Source organism: Amia ocellicauda, chromosome 19 (genome assembly GCF_036373705.1).
Source record: "Amia ocellicauda isolate fAmiCal2 chromosome 19, fAmiCal2.hap1, whole genome shotgun sequence".
NCBI classification, from domain to species: domain Eukaryota; kingdom Metazoa; phylum Chordata; class Actinopteri; order Amiiformes; family Amiidae; genus Amia; species Amia ocellicauda.
This window is the reverse complement of record NC_089868.1, coordinates 7299707-7319724: the sequence shown is the minus strand read 5'-3', so window position 1 is coordinate 7319724 and position 20018 is coordinate 7299707. Positions and strand designations below refer to the sequence as shown.

The following is a 20018-nucleotide window of genomic DNA, read 5'->3' as shown; positions in this document are numbered from 1 at the left end:
TAGTGCAGCGCTGTTTCCCGCAGCAAACGTTGGCGCCGCTCCACACACCCAGTCCCAGAGAGTGTTAGGTGTGTGTGTGCAGGTTCACACACCCAAAGAGTATTAAGAGTGTGTGTAGCTCCACACACCCAGGCCCAGAGAGTGTTAAATGTGTGTGTGCAGGTTCACACACTCAGGCCCAGAGAGTGAATTAAGTGTGTTTGTGCAGGTTCACACACCCAGGCCCAGAAAGTGCATTAAGTGTGTTTGTGCAGGTTCACACACCCAGGCCCAGAGAGTGCATTAAGTGAGTTAGTGCAGCGCTGTTTCCCGCAGCAAACGTTGGCGCCGCTCTACACACCCAGCCCAGAGAGTGTTAGGTGTGTGTGTGCAGGTTCACACACCCAAAGAGTATTAAGAGTGTGTGTAGCTCCACACACCCAGGCCCAGAGAGTGTTAAGTGTGTGTGTGCAGGTTCACACACCCAGGCCCAGAAAGTGCATTAAGTGTGTTTGTGCAGGTTCACACACCCAGGCCCAGAAAGTGCATTAAGTGTGTTTGTGCAGGTTCACACACCCAGACCCAGAGAGTGCATTAAGTGTGTGTGTGCAGCTCCACACACCCAGGCCCAGATAGTGCATTAAGTGAGTTAGTGCAGCGCTGTTTCCCGCAGCAAACGTTGGCGCAGATCCACACACCCCAGGCCCAGAGAGTGCTAAGTGTGTGTGTGCAGGTTCACACACCCAGGCCCAGAGAGTGCAGTAGGTGTGTGTGAGCGCTGTTCCCGCAGCACACGTTGACGCATGCTCACACCCGGCCGGGGAGTTTGCCGTTGCTGTGGGCACCATGACAACAGTCGTAAAGCTGCGGCCCGCCCCGCTCGCTTCCGGCTTCCGGCTTCCGCTCTGCTGCTGTAACGGCCGTCCGCGCCACTGAAGCGCCAAAGTCAAACTCAAAAAGTGGATTTAAAGTACTAACAAATATTGTCTTAACCAGGACGAAAACGATTTATTCAGCGTATGACACAAGGAATATGTGCCAACGATGACGGAAACACTTTTCAACCAGAAATTGCAAGTCCATGTGCAATGCAAGGAATGCGAGGACAGGTAGGAGATTTCAGTGTTGTCCTGTGAACGACGTTGCGCATGGTGTTTGTCTTTTTTTCAAACGTATTTGTTTGATACTGTCAAAAAATGAACGTCCAGCGCACTTGTACTAATACATAGATACAAGGACATTTCCCTCCCCAAGTGCGTATGGATCCCTGGTTTTCCCCAGCAGTTTAGACATGGGATATTGTGCGATGAAAGCCATATTGATTGTATATAGCCCCAACAAGCTAAAAAACAAAAACAGAAATATTACATAAACGCATATGTAAAACTATTTAAAAAAACGCAATCGGCTTGCATACATGCATAGATCTGTAATCTAGCTTTACTCCAATCTGACCCACACATACGTTTTTGTTATTTATAGCAGACAGGAACAAAGTGGCTACAAGTTATTACTCTTTAGTTTGAGTCAAATCACAACATGTAAAACCAAAAACTATTTAATTGTTTGAAATTAAAGAAAGCCCTACCTCAGTTGCCTGTTGCGCTACGTTGCAGGGTTTGACAAGGGACATTGACAGGTAGTGTCAATGTGTCTATCAAAATACCTCCACTTTAACAGTATAACAATGTATAGTGCAATTTAATCAGGATGCACAGATTTAGCTAAAATAAACACAATCACTTATGTATTCTTTACTGTTTGTCTATAAGATGAACACTTTCTTTAAATACATGTGAGATAGACTTTATGTGAAGGAGCTGTTAACAATATCGTGTTTAAAAACTAAAACAAAGAACATCCGTTAATAATGCCATGTAAGATGCTGCTTTGTGTGTATTTATTGGTTACACATTTTAAAAACCTGTAGTATTTCTGCAATTGAATTAATCCCAGCACACTCAGAGAAATGGTAGATGCTTATTTGCAGAGATATGGGTGTGTGGCACTTGAACTGCAAGTACAAGACTTTTTAGTGCCAAATCATTTTAATATGTATGTGCTCATCAAGTTAGGATATTTTCAAGTAACAAAATTAGAAATACAATCTTAAGAATTAACCTGGAAGAGCCAACAATTTTGAGAGATTAGAGCACTTCTGCTAACCCATAGTGTTAGTACAAACTTCATAGAAGGAAAAACAGTAAAAGTTTCTAATTGCAGGAGGACCAGTATTCGAGTCAGTATTGAACTCCAGTCAACATTAAACCCTATCCACAAAAGAGTGAGTATTTTTTTAAATTCTGTCTCTTTAATAAAGAATATGCATAAATAAAAATAAGACTTGCCACCTTTACTTTTCTAGTTACACTAATAAAAGCCTTATGTATTGTGTACGTAATATGTATACATGTGTGTGTATATAATTGTCAATCTTTCTGGTTCAAAGGATGGACTCCAAATGTTATTTGGGAGCAAAATACTATTGAAAAAATCTGCTCCAATGTAGGCCTAATTGTTGATTTCAGTGTTTTAATTCCGTACTGAAGGTTTGTAACTTGTTCACAGGATTTGGTAGTACGGTTGACAGATGATGCTGACCCATATTTTCTGTACAACCTAGTTATATCAGAAGAGGACTTCCAAAGGTGTGTTATTTTATATAATTGATTTGTCATTAAATTTGTCATATTTAATGACATTAAACATATTAAAATATGTTGTGAAGTGTCTTATCTTCTTTAGGCAGAGTACAAAAATGGTACAGCTACTTACACTTTAATAATACTTAGATTTAACAAACATGTATTGTCCTAATTTTGAGTAGTTATCAGAGAGTAGTGATAGAGACTTGTGGGCAGCACCCAAGAAGTGCAGCATATCATGTTTTCCCCGTATTTTAGCCAGATACAATGCTATTCATATTCTGTTTTCATCTGTTATCTCATTTTTTTTAATGTAACAAAAAAAAAAAAACAATCCTTATACAAAAAGAGTTTGTCTTTAATAATTATAAAAAAAGAAATGACTAAACAAATGCATATTTAATAATGGTTTTCTTTTATTTTTAAAGCTTAAAAGTCCAACAGGGTCTCCTTGTAGACTTTTCAGCTTTTCCACAGAAGTTTATCGACCTGTTGAACCACTGTCTTGAAGAACAAGACAAAGAAAGCCCAAGGTAACATGAACATAAGAAAGTTTACAATTGAGAGGAGGCCACTCAACCCATCATGATCTTTTGGTGTCCATTAATAACTAAGTGATCCAGGATCCTATCCAGTCTATTTTTGAATGTTCCCAAATTTTCCGCTTCAACCACATCGCTGGGGAGTTTGTTCCAGATTGTGACACCTCTCTGTGTGAAGAAGTGTCTCCTGTTTTCTGTCTTGAATGCCTTGAAGCCCAATTTCCATTTGTGTCCCTTGGGTGCGTGTGTCCCTGCTGATCTGGAAAAGCTCCTCTGGTTTGATGTGGTTGATGCCTTTCATGATTTTGAAGACTTGAATCAAGTACCCATGTAGCTCCTCTGTTCCAGAACAGAACATATAGTATTTGCTGCTCTGAATTACATTCCACTGTTAATATACAGATTCAGTTTAAATTGCTTATTCTATGATTCATTTAATTTTAATACATATTTTTCATTCAACTATGATTGTTTATTAATATAATTTGTTCCAATGTTTATTGACCACTTCTTGAACCTTAAGAAAACTTCTGTTTTTCAATGGAGTGGCAGTCAAACATTTACCCACCCCTTGTGTAATCTCAGGTCAGTCAACTGGAATCAAATTTTCTCAACAAACCCTGAAAGATGTATGATTGATAAAAAGTATAGTAGTTATTTACACACATAAAAATACTATGCTAAGTCCCTCTGCTATTCACAATATTAATGATGCCAGTACTCTTATGTGAAATCTCAATTCCACAAATCCTTTGAGTCTCATTGAAAGCGGACTACTATTGTTTTTTCTGAAACTTAAGTCATATAGCTACATTTTTGATATTGGTAGGTTTTGATGTCTCATTTTCTTTAGAAAGGTAGCTTTGCCAAAGAAAAGTGTGTTTTATAATAACTATGAACTTGTTTGTGTTATGCACTAGGTTTTTACTGCAGCTGCTGTCTTCGTCACCAGTTTTTGACTACGCTCCTGCCAGTTTAAACATAGTTGAGACGAATGCTTTCAAACACCTCACACACCTCTGTCTTAAATTAATACATGGCACAGACGTGGAAATAAAGAAGTATTTGGCCACCTGTTTATCCTGTGCAAAGGTATGTGACTTTTATTTTAAATCTAGTTTATCTTTAGTGTATTGCATATCTTGCAACTTTTAAAGTTGATCTTGTATTAATACATATCTCCACACAGCTACAGCTCGAAGATATGTTTTCTATATTGTGCTCCATTGTGTTTCCATGATTCACTGTTTATTTATACTCAATAGTTTGTGTGTTCATTTGCACCTTCTTATGCTACTTCCAGTTTTTTTCTGAAGGATGTAAATCATGTTTCACTCATGGGGAGGAGCTAAAAATATTTAATGTAAACTGCCTGAAACTGTATTCAATCCAACAGGATGAGAAGCAGTTGTTGGAACAGAAGCTCAAGAAAACTGAGGAAGATCTCTCCAGGCAGCTCAGCTACACTCAGCAGGTAGCTGCTGGTTTTCTGTTAACTTTTTTACACCATCAAGATTGGCTAAATAACAGCAACAATGTCATATGAAAGTAATGAAAAGTAAGTCTTGTACTTCGTTGGACAAATATGTAGGAAGCAGACTTAATATGTGGCGGTCTATGATGTCCTCAGCTTAGCACATGAGCTGATCATATCCCAAGTATTAGTAGCTGTAATTGATAGGTAATGTCTTCCAAATTTCTTACTATATCTGTCACCTCAGAGTACAAGTAGCCTACAATGTTTAATTTCATATTTAACAATAAAAGAAAAGATCAACCAGTGTAAGGTAATTGTAATGCTCATAAAAAAAGAAATAATGAATGTTTTTTCTTAATTCAAATATTGCTTTTGTGTTGATGATTTAATATTTTTAACTGCTATGTACAGTGTTAAGTGGATGTTGTGTACTTTTATCCAAGAATGTATTCTCTGTCTGTGGCGTGTGTGCATAAATGGTAAGTTTATCATTGTATAATATGAGAGAACAGGAGCAGTTAGGATTTCCCAACCTACCTAATAACAATTATAAACTGGTTTCCACTTTCGCCCCCCACCCCCCTACCCCGGTCCCAATCAGGCCTTGTCAGAAAAGAGCAGAGAACTGGACAGGTTGACGTCTGAATGGACATCCCAGACAACAGCCCTGTCCAACAGACACGCTCAGGAACTGACTACAGAGAGGGAGAAAGCACTAGAGGTTTGTGATCCCTGGATGAACTCCTTAAGGTTGCCAATGAAGAACGAATACTCAATCTGTATTCCAAATGTAGCAATGCTGTGTACTGATACACAGATTTTGTGTGATCTGAAATCAAATCAAGTACATTTTTTTCCATCAATATTGAGTTGCGACTGATGCAGAAAGAATTATGGATAGGCTATTTAATTATGGAATATTTCTATTTCTGCCTTGTAGTGTAGTCAATACCAGAATTTTGACTTCGATACCAAAATGATACTCGATACTGGAAATGCAACAAAAAAGGAGGACAAAAATGCACAGCATAAATAAACATTGGGTTGTTTTTTTCCAAACACTGAACAATATGCTGATAACTGGGTAGATAAACCTAAATAACTAACTATAAAACCTCAAGATCATAATAAATAACAGAATATAATAATTCTCTCTCATTACACATTAGAATAATTTTATATGAAATACTACAAACATGTCTGCATACCGGTAAATCATAAATACTTCTTAAATGCTATGCTTCCCACATGCTGAAGCATTACTGAAGACTGTCACTCCCTCAGCCCCCTGCCCAATCCAAATGATATTTTGTAAATACTTTGTAGAGGACAGATTGTTTTTTTGTGTTTTGTTGGGGTTAAACGAAAACCTAATTTCAGAAGCTCAGTTTTTGTTTCATGCTTTTGTTTGCTTTTTGTGCTGAATTACACTCTGCTAATGCATATATTTTTTATTTATTACCATGCATCATTCCTCAACAGCCTACTGACAAATGGAATTTAATTAACACATTTTCTGTGTATTTTGTTAAGTGCTATGATGATTAAAGCACCTGTCAGTCAGAGATGTGTTCTGTCTGCTGCTGTTCTTTAGGCTCAGACAAAATACCAGCAGCAGAGTGAGCAGCAACGAAGGGAGCTGGAGAGCCTGCACCAGAAGAGCGTCCAGCAACTCCAGAGCAGACAGACGGAGCTGGAAGCATCCAACAAAGAGCTGACAGAGAGGAGATACAAGTCCGAGTCTATTATCCGTGACCTCAAGACCAAACTTGTGGGTCTGGAAGAAGTAAGATCAATGCAGTGTGCTTTTTGTGTTGACCTCATTTGGAAGTTTAAACCTCTCTCTCTTGCGAAATAAGCCTACCCGAATACCTTTAAAAAGAAAAAAGGCGGAAAGTACGGAAGAGAATTAATGGAAGCTCTTCTTTCTCAATAACTTTTTCGACTTGTCTGTGAATTTTAATGGCAGCTGCAGTAATCAAAGACTAGTTTGTATTTAGCATTAATATTGTGACACGTGGCACAGGGTCGGGCAAATCGGTTGTCTGGATGCCCAGGACTACCACAAATTGGAACCGGACTACCAAACTAAAGTTCCAAAGCCCGTGGGACTACTGCAATTCTACAATAAGACTGTTTATAGCTATATGCTGGTCTTGATTTGACACCACATGTGGTGGCGAGTTCTTAACTGAATGTGAGATGTGATAGTCTCTTCACGAAGTCCGATCGGGTGAGGCTATACGGACTTTTCTGGTGAACATTTCCCATAATGCCTCGCTCCTCGCAGAGAGCTGCCAAAGGTGACGTCACAACAAGAAGCGCTTCGTAGAGGAAACGCTGTCAACACGTAGCGATTTTTTTTTTCCCTTGAAGGTTCGGAACACACCAAACGAAGGTTTGAAGCTTCGTTGGTGTTAATTTGCATAATTTATCGGTGACGTCACATTAGCTAGCTAAACATCCCCATGTAGTTTAAAATCAGTTCTCAAACAGAAATCATGTTTTTATTTTTTACAAACACACGGTTTATATTGACTTTACTTGCATGAAACATGTTAACCTTCAGGTAAAAGCACCTTGATCATGATAAACTGTATGCACGGTGACGTATGTATGTTTAATTTGTTTATATTCAATGAAAAGCGTCAGAAATAGCGAATTGGTGTTAACCCATTGATGAATATATCCCGGTGTTCAGTGTATTTTTCATGTTACAACTACTGAAAGTAGTAAATACTAAAGACATATATAAAATAAATATAAAAGACATAAATAGACTCCCTTCTACAGTTCAGAGTTTGCGTCAATATTATATATTATTATTATTCCTGAAAAAGTTTGCAGATTAAGAAACAATTAACCAAAATAACGCAGTGGTACCAGAGGCATCTTGGCAGGATTGTGCTTTTTCAGAAGAAACATTTTAATCAGTGATAACCGCATATTTTCAAAATACATTTTTTATATGTAATCTGGTCCAATACCTGGCAATCAAGGTGTTTTTATTATGGTTTCTGTGCAGAACTGTGCTTCACGACTGCAACTGCACATCTCTGAATCCCGGTGCAGAACTGCGCTTCATGAACGCAACCACTTCACTCTCTGCACAGCTCATATTACACTGAGTCTGTGCTATTTACACACCAATAGCCCTATGTCACAGCTGTCAGTGTTATTCTTAAAGAAACAGATCAGATTGTCATTCGCATAATAAAGTATTGATTTATTTAAAGTGCTTGTATAGTACCATTTTCAAAACTCTAGTACCGCGTTACTTTTTCAGTACTGGTATACCATGCAACACTAGTCCCATGTAGGCTTCCCTTCCTGGAGATTAAGCAGAAGAACAAACTAAATTGTTGTTGTCCAGTTTAAATGACAATTTAAATGTGGAATGTTTAAACAAACCAAAAAAAAAAACGTATGTACTTCAGAGCGTTTGTGTATCTCCACATAAAAATTCTATCTGCCTACTATTTATTTAATGGAGCATTAAATGGAAATGTTTATCAAATGAATAATGTGGGCTACCACAATCTGTGGCGGGCTACCATAATTCACCTATTGGGTAGCCCACTGGACTACCACACATAGTAGTGATTTGTCTGCCCCTGCACCATGGGGCATGGGGTTCACTTTGCCTTTTCTATTGTCCTAAAATACTGATTTATATCCTTTTAACTTGTAATTTAATTTGTTGTGTTGAATGTTTCTACCTTAAGTTTAAATGTAAGTTTAAACAATAATAATCCTGAAACGGTTTTAGTCAAAAACATGCTAGCAAAAACATACACTAAATGAATACACTACCGGTCAAAAGTTTTAGAACACCTCAATTTTTCCATTTTTTTTTAAAATTGAAATTTAAGCAGTAAACTGCCAGAGGTTAAAAAAAAGTTTAGGTTACCAAAAACTGAAATATAATGTACATTTCAGAGTTTATAAAAAAACAAGTAGGCTAATGGGTTAACAACTTACTGCTGTTCTGCAGCAATGGGAGTAAATTAAGCCTTGAAAATTGATGCTAACAATTCCATCAATTGTTGATTACTTACAAACCGTCCGTCTGTATAAAAGCAGTGTTGGAACAGACTGTTACTACATCCTCTTAAGCATTAATTGGACAGTATTGTATTGCAGGAAGTAGTATATTGCTATCATAATGGTGAGAAAAAGGCAATTAACAAAGGAAGACAGACCGACATTATATCCCTTAAAAGTGTAGGTCTTTCCTTTATAGAAATTGCAAAGAAAGCCAAGGTGTCAGTGAGTACAGTTTCCTACACCTTCAAAAGGCACTTGGAAACTGGAGGGAAGAGGTCTGACAGACCCAAAGCCACAATAGAATCCGAAGACACGTTTCTGAGAGTCAGCAGCTTGTGTGATAGGCGGCTCTCAGCACAACAGCCTCGAGCACAGTTTATCACTGGTCGAAGTAAGAAAGTCTCAGTTTCAGCTGTGAAGAGAATAAGACGGTAGGCTTCAAATCATGGAATGGCACTTAAACCTCAAGCTGGTTTGGGATGAACTGGACAGAAGGGTGAAAGCAAAGCAACCTACAAGTGCAACACATTTGTGGGAATTTCTGCAACAGTGTTGGGAAGAACTTTCTGAACAATATTTGATTTCCATTGTACTGTTGCTGATCGTAGAGCAGGGGCTCTTAACCTAGGGGAGCCCACTCTCGGGGTGGAAGACATAGCCTATTTATATATTTTTGTTTGTTTTTTTTAACTATAAACGGGGGGTTCGTAAACGTGTCTCAAATAAAATGCATAATGCGTAAGCGAACATTTTGTCAGGGTTCACATCGCAAAAAGCAAGTCAATTCACCTTCATTTGCGATGTGTTTTCTTGAGAGATGAGCTGATTTTGCATTAAAATACGTTTTTCCGACCCCCAAAAGGATCTAAAATACGTTTTTTTGTTACCCAAAACAAGCATCGAAAATGCGTGTACAACCCGCCTACTCGTACATGTAATGGCCGCCATTTTCCTGTCAGAATGCCTGGAGGTGATGGCAGGTTGTTAAACTGGAGACTTGCTTTCGCGCTCGTATCCTCTATGCCAGTCTTTGGGGTCCGCCCTTTGCAAATCGTCCCGGGGACGGTACGGGCGTTTTACGTCATATTACTCTAATCCTGTCTCCCATAGGTGCTCAAAGCTGTCACTCCAGAAAACCGCATGACTTTAGTTTGCGAATGAGGCTTAACTACCGGCCCTTTAAGAAACGCTTATTTGTTTTTTTTGGTGACAGCCCAGTAACATGCCCTGTTACCGGAATCCTGTCCCTCATTGGCCAACGGGTTTGTCAGTCGTACAGGGCAGCTTTCCAATGATACCAAACACGCCCATATCCGAGCAGGCTAGGCTGCGCTGAGCTGTGTATTTGTGTGAGAGCTCACAGACCGCACATAGGGAAGCAGGGCGGTTACAGAATAGACGCTATACAGCAAGAAAACCAAATACAAAATAGAAAAATTTAATCTGACACCAAAAATAAAACACATTACCCTTCAAAAACAAATCATAGATGCATACAGCCTGTATACAGCACTATGAAAGGCACTGACAGTGTGCTTCTGTGCAAGAATAAAACGCCATGGCAGCGTGGTGACTGGGAAGAGTCACTGCAACAACAGTACAGAATAGCCTGTGTCATTGTAAGGCCTAAAGTGACAATATTAAAGAGCCAGATGTTTGGAATTCTGTTTCCCTGTTTAGTATTCTTCTTTACTTGTATATAGTTATTCTGGCTGTTTGTAGTCTAATATAAATGGCTGTAATTTCTGTTCTGGAGGTCAGATTTGAGTTCATAAGACATTGAAGTTTCACTGTTCAGTGTCAAAAGTCTGCCTGGAGTACTAAAAAAAGTGTTATATTGACCATAAATTAACTTTTCTTATAAGTGCTTTTGTTTTTCTTCACTTTTTTTAATATTAACTTTGGTGGGATGAACACAGTTATTTATGTTATTTCCTGAATCTCCAGTTTGTGCGGAGTGTTCTTATATAAGATACTTGCCTTTAGCCCTTGTAGTTACAGAGTTACAAGTAAAATATGACAACAGTAAAATCAGGTGAAAATGGGGACAGATATCAAGACAGATATCATGATCTACATTGAGTTTGATGCTGAATGTTATGCATCTATAGAGTCTAAAACGTGTATTAGCACACCAGTTCCTCTCCTATGCAATGGTGAATGCAAGCATTACTTAATAAATAGACAATGCAGTCAGGGTCTGTGAGCAGAGATGGATAGTACTGGAAGGATTCTGGAAAGGCTTGACTACACAAGAACTACAGGAGAAGCATCGAAGACTTAGTGGTATAACTTGGGTACAGGGATGAGCATGAGAGGCTACTATCTAGTCACATGCCTGCAACATGCAAGCATTAAATAACAATTAATGCAAATATCTGTAAAATACATTTCACAATTTAAAATGCATACAAAGTAATGTAGATAAGAATGCACATATCGTATGTCATGAGAACAAAACATAAAAAAACACATCACTTATGATCATTGGTAGACCAATTTAAATTGTTAATCAAGCAACTCGTGTTGCTAAGCAAATTTATATTTGATTAGCATAACTGCTATGCAAATTTGAGACAACAAAATGTACGCTGTGCGTATTGCAAGAACTAATATAGCACTAAATGTGCAACAACTTAGTTCTCTTCTTTAACCCACACACAACTGGGGAAACAAGCCTTAAAATGGCATTTGGAACTGGCTAGGAGTGTTTACTTTTTCATCAGAGTGCCTTTACCTGTGTGATGTATTTATTTACAAGGGCCTTGTGTGTGTGTGTTGACTGCAGGAGTCTCACAGGGTGAAGCAGGAGGTGCTGTCTCTAAGGAGGGAGAATGGCACCCTGGACTCTGAATGCCATGAGAAGGAAAAGCAGATAAACCAGCTGCAGACGCGGGTGGCTGTTCTAGAACAGGAGATCAAAGACAAAGATCAGCTGGTGCTCCGGACCAAAGAAGTGCTGGATGCCACTCAGCAGCAAAAGGTGGTCTATGGCACTCCACACACTGCACAATATAATTCTGTAAAGTGTCCACTGAATGTTAGGAAAAGTGAGTCTGTTTCTGTGAATGATAAAAACTAGGAGGAATTCATGAACTTTGAATCTGTTTGTGACATTATAGAATATACATGATGGGAACAGTTAAAGTACAGTGATTCAAACATTCGCATTCTCTTTATTTCAGTGATGTATGAAAAAGCCTGGTGGAATCTGATGTATACACTTGCAGGATGGCTACCAATGTAAATCGATGTCTAACAATATATACACATTACATTACATCAGATATGGCTGAAAACAAGGGCCTTTCTAATTACCCCAGTCTGACGCCTTCATTATCATAATTAACATAAGGTTAGGTTAGGCTAAGGTTTACAGATTTTATTATTTTATTTTTATGATTTGATATTTAGCTTATAACTGAATTGTCCTAATGATGTCAGGAAAATTGTGGTTAACATTGGACTTCTGTATTGTTACTTGAAACATATGTATGTTACAGTATCTCTGGTTGTATTTTAACAATACTTTGAATATACCAGACACCTTCAAAACTTAGACACAAAGAAGAGGAATACAATTCTAAGTCTTTTTTTGTTCTATTTTTTCCAGGTTCATTGACTATAAGCTAATTTCATGTAAATAATGTGATGAAAAATAAAATAATTCTTGAATAATTTATTATTTTGCATTTAACAGAACACCATAGAAGAAAACACAGAAAAAAGGCAACAGCATATTGGAAAACTTGAAGCCACAGTGAAATCTTTATCTGAGGAGTTGATAAAGGTGTGTGACCGAGCGTGTCCTTTTGTTATGGGGTTTGAGCTGTTTCAGGTCTCTTGCTCTTAGCATTTCTACAGTAGATTAACACAAACCCTTTAGGTCACAGACACTTGCGATGCACAGGGGGGTCAGATTGCTGGTCGATTGTATGCCAGATGCATATTTTGTTTCTTTCCCCCTGTAGGCAAATGAAATCATTAAGAAACTGCAAGGGGATACGAAGATGCTGGTGGGTAAATTAAAGCTGAAGAACACAGTCACAGTTCAGCAAGAGAAGGTAATGCTGGAAAAAGAAGAGAAGCTACAGAAGGAAGCGAAAGAGCTACAGGAGTTGCGGCAGTTGCTGCGGCTGAGAGAGGAAGAGGTGAGACACTTCTGCGATCTGCTACAAGAATTGGCTTTTCCTCACGCACTCTCAATGGAACGGTTAACAAAAGTTAACCGTTCCATTAAGAGTAGATACGTCGGCAAGAGCGTCAGTCGAACTGAAATATCGAACTGCTGCCAAATTAGTGCATGTCACTCAAAGTGTAACATTACAAACCGCTAAATATAAAACATAAGCAGGGCCTCTAAAATAATGTATAATGTACCGACTGAGGTTTTCATTTAATATAATGGTGTTTTTTGTAGACTCTTGCCTTTCTCCCGTCATCTTCTGTGCTGTTAGGTACATGTGTTGATGGATGGGGCTCTAGCACACAATTCCTCTTTCTCCTATTCAGAATTGGTCAGACTTTGTTTTCTGATGCTTTTGGATCATTTTCAGTTTTGGGTTTCAACCTGAGATGTTGCACTGCTATGAGATACATTTATGGGTTAGCCTCTCTGTTAAAACCACTTCTTATATTCTAATCTCAAGTAAAGGGGAAATCGGTAAATATGCTATTGACAGGTACTGTATATCAACTGTATGCTGTTGCCTAGCTAACACCTAGTAGCTCCACTTAATGTTTTATGATGCATCCTAATACAAACATAATTTACCATACAAATTGTATTTAAGTAACACATATAATGTGAATTATTTTGGGAATCTATATTATCTTTTTTTATTGACTGAAACTTAGGTAGTATTTGATGAAGATTGCATTTTATTTTAAATGAATAACATTGTGAAAGTCTTCCATATAACGTTGAAACTTTTTTAGGTTTAGTGTGTTGGTATGACATTGTGTGCCCTTAGCCATTCCTTTCCGCTTCTTCTAACATCTCTCATTTATTTTTTCAGGTATCAAAACTGCAGGAGCAGTTAGAAGCTACCATTCAAAAGCTTGACGAAAGCAAAGAACTACTTAAAACAAATGAAAATGGTATGTATTGTTGTTCAATATGCTTTATTTCTCACTGGTGTTCTTACTGCTTATCATTAAATTCAGTGCTAGCAGGTGCTACCTTTGACTCAATATTCGACTTGCTTGACTGCTTATGTCTTTTCAAACCACAAGTTTAACATGAATGATCTGTTTCAGTTATTACGTGGCTAAACAAGCAGTTGAATGAAAATCAGATGTCAAGAAAAACGGAAACATTAGGAGTGTTTGAAACGCCGCCTGGCATTCCTTCTGCAGGAGGCTTTCAAATAGGAACTCGGAATTTGGGGGTAAGCATAACTTGTTGACAGAGCTGGACTCTGTTGTTCAATTCCAGTTCTGTCTCTGCGTAATCCATTCTAATTCCTCAACTTTGATTTTCCAGTTCCAGTTCCCAGCTGAACAGGAATTGCCCCCAACTCTAAACATTAAGGTGTTGGATCTAGGGAATGGGATTCCAGTTATCTTTTTGGATATACGTCCTATTATTTTGAAGAAGGCATCCTGTAATTATCATATGATGAGGAACTGGAGATTTTCTGTTGGTTTGGTCAAGTTAAATATCTAAATTAAAATTGTTTTTAGATTTTGTCCAGATAAATAAGAATCAACACCATTTCCAGTTTTATATGGTTTAAAATTGGTTCCCTCAAAAAATAAAATATGATTTACATGAGCAGATATTTATTGAAAATAGAATTTTTGAGTATATTGACTTTTTTTCTGCCTGCATGTATGTAAAAATACCAGTAACATTTATTTACAATGTATGTGCATTCAAATGGTTTAACCTTCCTTTTGCGTTGTGAGGAGATGCATAAACCACTGATCAGCACATCAGTATGGGATCCCGTCTTTTCCTCATGCACTATTCATCACACACATTTCAATAAGGACAGTTCATCAGGAATGTTTAATCACCAGCATCAGTTCATCACAAATTTGTGTATTCATCAGCAAATTGCATATTCTGTTACGAACTACACACACAGACTTTTAGACCAGCAGTTGTCGGTTTTTGAAAGTGCATATTCAATTCAGTAACTAAATTTGGAGGGTAATTGGTGCCAAAATAAATAAATTGATACATATTTTAGTGGTCAATCAATGCCTAAAACTGCTTATATTGCCCTAGAGGATGCTAATGATTGCTATAGAACTCAGATAGGAACTCGTATGTGGTCTATTTGAAAATGTCTTCCATTGTGACCTTTGACCTCTCCTTCAGGTCAAACTGAGAAGTGGCTCATCACTCCTTACACAGTGTAGTCAGGCTCATACTTATTATGGAACACATAGGAACCCATGCATGATCTATCTGAAAATGCCCTATATGATGACTGGTGTACCTTCTTGTTAGGTCAAATGAAATGTGCTCTCATAAATCCTTCCAGAGAAAAGCTATGAAGCTGCATTAAAGCTACAATTCCTTAAAAGGTGTTTAACATGCTGACCTACTTATGTTAATCAGATACTCTTTTAAACCATCTTAAAATGGCAGTTTTCAACGCAGATGAAGTTTCCAGAAACATCTTAATCTAGTTATTATTATTAAATAATAATACATACTTACAAAATAAGATTAACTAGATTATATAACAACAAAATATATATTGACCACAAACAACACATTCATCTGGTGTACTGCACTTTTTGTTTACATGCTGGTTCATATGTAAGTATTCCTCCCAATATCTACTGGAATATTAGATCATGTAAACAGCTTCTTTCACACTTACTGCATAAAATCTGCGCGACAAGCCGACTGAGTGATACATTAATCGATAAAAAGGGGAGAAAATAAAGTGTTGAAAAACATTAGAACTAAGGGGTGGGTGAAATTTAAAGTTGTAAAACTGTGGGATTTGATAAAAGTATGCTTTGGAATGTTAGGTCATTAAAGAATATTCGATCTCAATCAAAAGAGACTGTGCGTGTGAAATTTGTAACTGAATATGCAAAGTGCTGATGAATATCCAAATTGGTGATGAACTGATGCTGGTAATGAAATGTACTGTGTGATGAAGTGTGTGTGATATACAGTCATATTGTTAAATAAACACCCACGTGTTGTGTTGATTGAGTACACATGAAAAAGTAGGAAATATGATCTAAATGCATCTTATTGAAGTGAGACTTGAATTCTCTTCATTCAGCAGTAAAAAGAACGTGCACATACTGAGCTCCCATCAATTTCCAATCCCGTGACTGTGTGCACAAGTGGTGCTTGTCTTCTACAGAATAATAATACAAAAATCAACAATCAATTTCTACCTGAATTCTCTGTTCTTGTTTTTCAGCTTGATAATCGACCCTTTCATTCTACCTCTGGGATATGCTACCCTGTTACCTCCACATTAAATTTCAAGTTTCCCTTTCCTGACTCTTCAGTTGTTAGCACAGCCAGCCGGCCAGCCCTGACACTCCATAATCAGGGCCCGGGATCAAAGGCAGGCACAGATTTCTTTCTCTCATTTCTCACTGTCGTTACCTCTCTTTCTGATTTAATGCATGATTTTACTAAATGGTGATGTGTTTTTTAATGTGAGGAAGGGGGAGTATTGGCAAGAAAATATACAGGACCGGATTTAATGGAAATGTAAAACTTTGTATTGTAAAATGGTTTTCCGTGCAACAGTGTAATTGACATACAGTTAATGATTGTCCAGAAAATGACTTGCATTAATTTATTACAGGAAGACTCTCCCTATTTACAGTTTCATCAGCTAGTTAGAAAACTCATAATCATGCATGTTTGGCAATTGGCTTATATTAGCATTTATTTATGTAATCCTATACTCCTGCTTCATTGGAAATGCATCATTTTCTCAAGTTGAAGCAGCTTTATATTTACAATAAGGACGATGCTTAAATGCACTGACATTATTACAGAATGATTGTATTTACATGACAAAGGTTAACATGTCTTTCTCTGCTCTGAGGTGGTCAAACATTTTTAAATGTTTTGTCCGGCAGGTTCAGTTTAACCCTCTGAACCCCAAATCATGCGTGTCACCAGTGGAACTGAAATGTGGGAATCCTGCAGCACAGCACACACAGGCTTCAACAAATAAAGAAAAGTAAGTAGCCCAGTGTTCTCCACTACTCAGATGTGTGTTTTGGTGTGAATGTGTACAGATCATGAGATGGCTTTTCTTGGTTTGTGTCCTAGTGGGGAACAGTTTGGGCTGGATTCTAAATATTTAGAGAGACGAGATGACAGCATCGCGCTGCGTGGAATTGTTCCCATCAAGCACCTCCACAAAGGTATGTGACCCTTTTCTCTGGCAAGAGGTTTGTGAGCCAGTGGAGCTGCTTCACATTAGTGTGTTCAATATATAAATGGGAGGGTGGAAATGTAGTATGTTTTATGTGTAAATTGTATGATAAGTGTTGTATTAATCAGTGGAGTGATGGTTAAAAGTTTGAATGCAATTCAAATCAACTGGACTCTGTAGTTTTCTCTAGGCTGAGTCTGCACTGGTTCAACAAAAATACTACAACTGATAAATAATGTATGAACAATGTACATTGAATTAAATGAATCGCATAATAAGATTTACTTCAAATGAAGGGTCTGAATACTTACAACTCCAACTGGATATAAATATTGTTTATAAATATTGTGGTTAATTTAATGTATGCAGTGTGCTGAATACAATACCTGTACTATAAAAGTGTTGTCAAGAAGATTATCTATATGAACAATTAGAACATAATGATTCTACTTGTACATTAATCTCTACTATCAGTGCTCATGGGTAATATACAAAATAGGACTTGTATATTAATAGTATGGTCAATGTATAGAAATCAATTTAATTTGAAAAATTATACAGTTTATAAATGTTCAGTGTAGTTTGTAGTGTGGTTGGGTGTATTTTTAACAATTAATTCATTAACACTATGCCACAATTATATTAAAAGCATGTATTGCCTTACTGTATACATGTGAACAAGCACATTGCATTTTCTGTATTGTATTTTTTCCTTGGATTCTTACTTTTCTGAGAATATTAGAATATTACTGTTTCACATAGGATTTCTGGATAATAATAAACATTTTGCTTTTAAGGTTATGTTTAATACCACTTATCAGTAAGTCTGAAATATTATGCATTGTTAATCTAAATGTGCCACCTGTGCTGATCAAATGTCATTTGTTGCAATCTGTAGAAGCCCAGAAGCCCTCGGTCTGTCCTGGCCAGCTGTTAGTCAAACCTGGGCTCCAGTCCACAGCCTCTGCTTACTTTCCTGGATAAGGAGCTGGTCTGGTCTAGTGAACACGCTCCAGCCCAACTCTTCCTGGCACCCCTCTCCCCATGAGCGATGTGTGCCTCCTTTTTGTTTACACAAAGTTAACAACCATATTATGTTTCTTACAGATGACTGGGTGTGTTAATAAGTCTACAGCAACTATAAAGTGTTTTCCTTCATATCAAATTTGTATTTTAAACAATTGCCCCCTGATCAATTTCACCTCGTGTTGTCTTTTTCTCCTTTGGTTTGTTTGAAAATCCTTGCTGCTACAGAGCCCCTTAAATTCCAGACACTGGGTGTTATTGCTTATCTAATTACAGAAAATGATAGTTTTTAAAAGTTTTCATTCTGGTTTTATATTTGACATCTGGTGTTTTTCTTTGAGTAACAGAACAAACCGGTGATATATTAATGGCATGAAGAAGAATGGATTGTGTAGGTTTTACACATTTCTTGCAAGACTTTTTTTTTATACTACCTTGCAGTAATTAAGTAACATAACTAATCTACTATAGATTTAAACCTTAATTATTTCAGGCAATTTCTTTAAACAGTGGCATTTCAGTGTCTGGCATTTATGGTCCCAGGTAGCAATACTAAATTTAAAACTTTTTTTGTTGAAATAATACCATCTCTAGTGTAATATCTTAATTTATTTAATTATTCATTTTTTAATGGTGTGTGTGTGTGCACGTGTGTGAAGGCTTTCTGACCACTACATGTTTAAGCAGCCAGTCACTATAACTAGGATCATTCACAATCCATGCATTCTCACTGCTAATAATTGGACATTGCTATGAGCCAAAGACTCTCTGTAGTGTTTCACAAGACACAGTTTTTGTCTTGTGGGATTTTTTCAATTCTGAGATGGGTACTTTATAATATTTCACAATTATGGTGAATTATTACAATTTGGAAATCAATAAGGGTAAACACTTTTTATAGCGGTTTGGTCTTTGAAGATTTTTGAGGATATAATGAAAAAGTTAGTCCAGTAGAAGTCACTGCAGTAAAATTTAGAAGCATTAAAAACCTCTAATATTAATATTGCAGTTTACCCCTATGAATGTATAGAACTACCACATTATCAGCCTCTACTCTACAAAGTTGAAAAGGTACCTTGACTAGTTTAGTTGGACTTACATATTCAATTGTACATGGTTTATTCCCTTAAATTGGTTTGGTTCTAATCACTACTTTATACTTGAAAATGTTTTGCAGTGTAAAAATTGTACATATTCAATTATGAATTAAAAATAAAAACCTGTAGGACAGAAAATATGTAAATATTTTTCTTTTACAGATTTCACATCTGCTTGTGTAATAAACTTTTATAAAAATATCTTGCAGTGATTTCAATTTATTGTATTTGTCCAAAAAACAACAAACCCCATTGTAATACACTCGGTGTGGAGGAATATTATTTTGATGCTGTCAGGGGTGCCATTACACTTAGGTCTAAGTAAGCCTAGCCCAAAGGGCAGCACAGCAGGGTTCATTTAATGGATACACAAATTCATAAAATTGGAATGGCACTGGATTATTAATCTGGAATATAATTATACCTGAAGTATTACATTGAAATACAACTACACTGTCTGTTTGTCTAGTGACTGTCTCCGAGGATCTTTGAACTGTACAAGACCCGTAGGCAATCAGTCTAAAACCTGTAACTATAGTAATTGGCACCATCACTCCATACCAATACAGGCAGTCCCCAACTTTAAGCATTGTGATTTACGGTGCTCCATTTACACCACTGTTACTACTTACTGCACTGCATTCCTCACACTTACACAGCTCCTAGGGCATGAAATCAGTCCACCTGTCACTAATGCAGGTTTCAAAGGGCTCTGGGGCTCCACAGATGCCATCACTAACCATCCAGGGCAAGGGTATACTATCTGTATTGGAGCCCTAGGGGCTGTGCAAATACAAACGTTCAAAAATAAAAGGGACATTTTTGAA

General features: G+C 37.3%; 1 protein-coding gene across 3 annotated transcripts; it reads left to right on the top strand.

Moving 5' to 3' along the window:
• Window positions 1-876: 876 nt before the first annotated feature.
• Window positions 877-19390, top strand: sass6 (SAS-6 centriolar assembly protein). 3 transcript variants are annotated; one of them, XM_066692268.1, is made up of 17 exons: window positions 877-1088; window positions 2203-2263; window positions 2548-2627; window positions 3053-3157; window positions 4087-4258; window positions 4563-4640; window positions 5245-5364; window positions 6238-6429; window positions 11479-11673; window positions 12391-12480; window positions 12662-12841; window positions 13709-13790; window positions 13950-14080; window positions 16091-16240; window positions 16767-16870; window positions 16963-17057; window positions 17967-19390. In XM_066692268.1, the coding sequence occupies exons 1-17, from the start codon at window positions 1024-1026 to the stop codon at window positions 18050-18052; spliced, it is 1986 nt and encodes a 661-aa protein (XP_066548365.1). In that variant the 5' UTR covers window positions 877-1023; the 3' UTR covers window positions 18053-19390. The 3 variants fall into 3 exon arrangements, with proteins under 3 accessions (XP_066548365.1, XP_066548366.1, XP_066548367.1); XM_066692269.1 differs by lacking the exon at window positions 16091-16240; XM_066692270.1 differs by lacking the exons at window positions 16091-16240; window positions 16767-16870; window positions 16963-17057; window positions 17967-19390 and adding an exon at window positions 14176-16078.
• The last annotated feature ends 628 nt before the right edge of the window (window positions 19391-20018 follow it).

What these genes read in the sequence shown, in the direction of transcription:
- sass6 (XM_066692268.1), top strand. Translation starts at nt 1,024, where the DNA reads ATGACGGAAACACTTTTCAACCAGAAATTGCAAGTCCATGTGCAATGC. An exon ending in AGCTCAGCTACACTCAGCAG is followed by an intron (nt 4,641 to 5,244) that starts GTAGCTGCTGGT and finishes GGTCCCAATCAG; the next exon opens with GCCTTGTCAGAAAAGAGCAG. An exon ending in TATCTGAGGAGTTGATAAAG is followed by an intron (nt 12,481 to 12,661) that starts GTGTGTGACCGA and finishes TTCCCCCTGTAG; the next exon opens with GCAAATGAAATCATTAAGAA.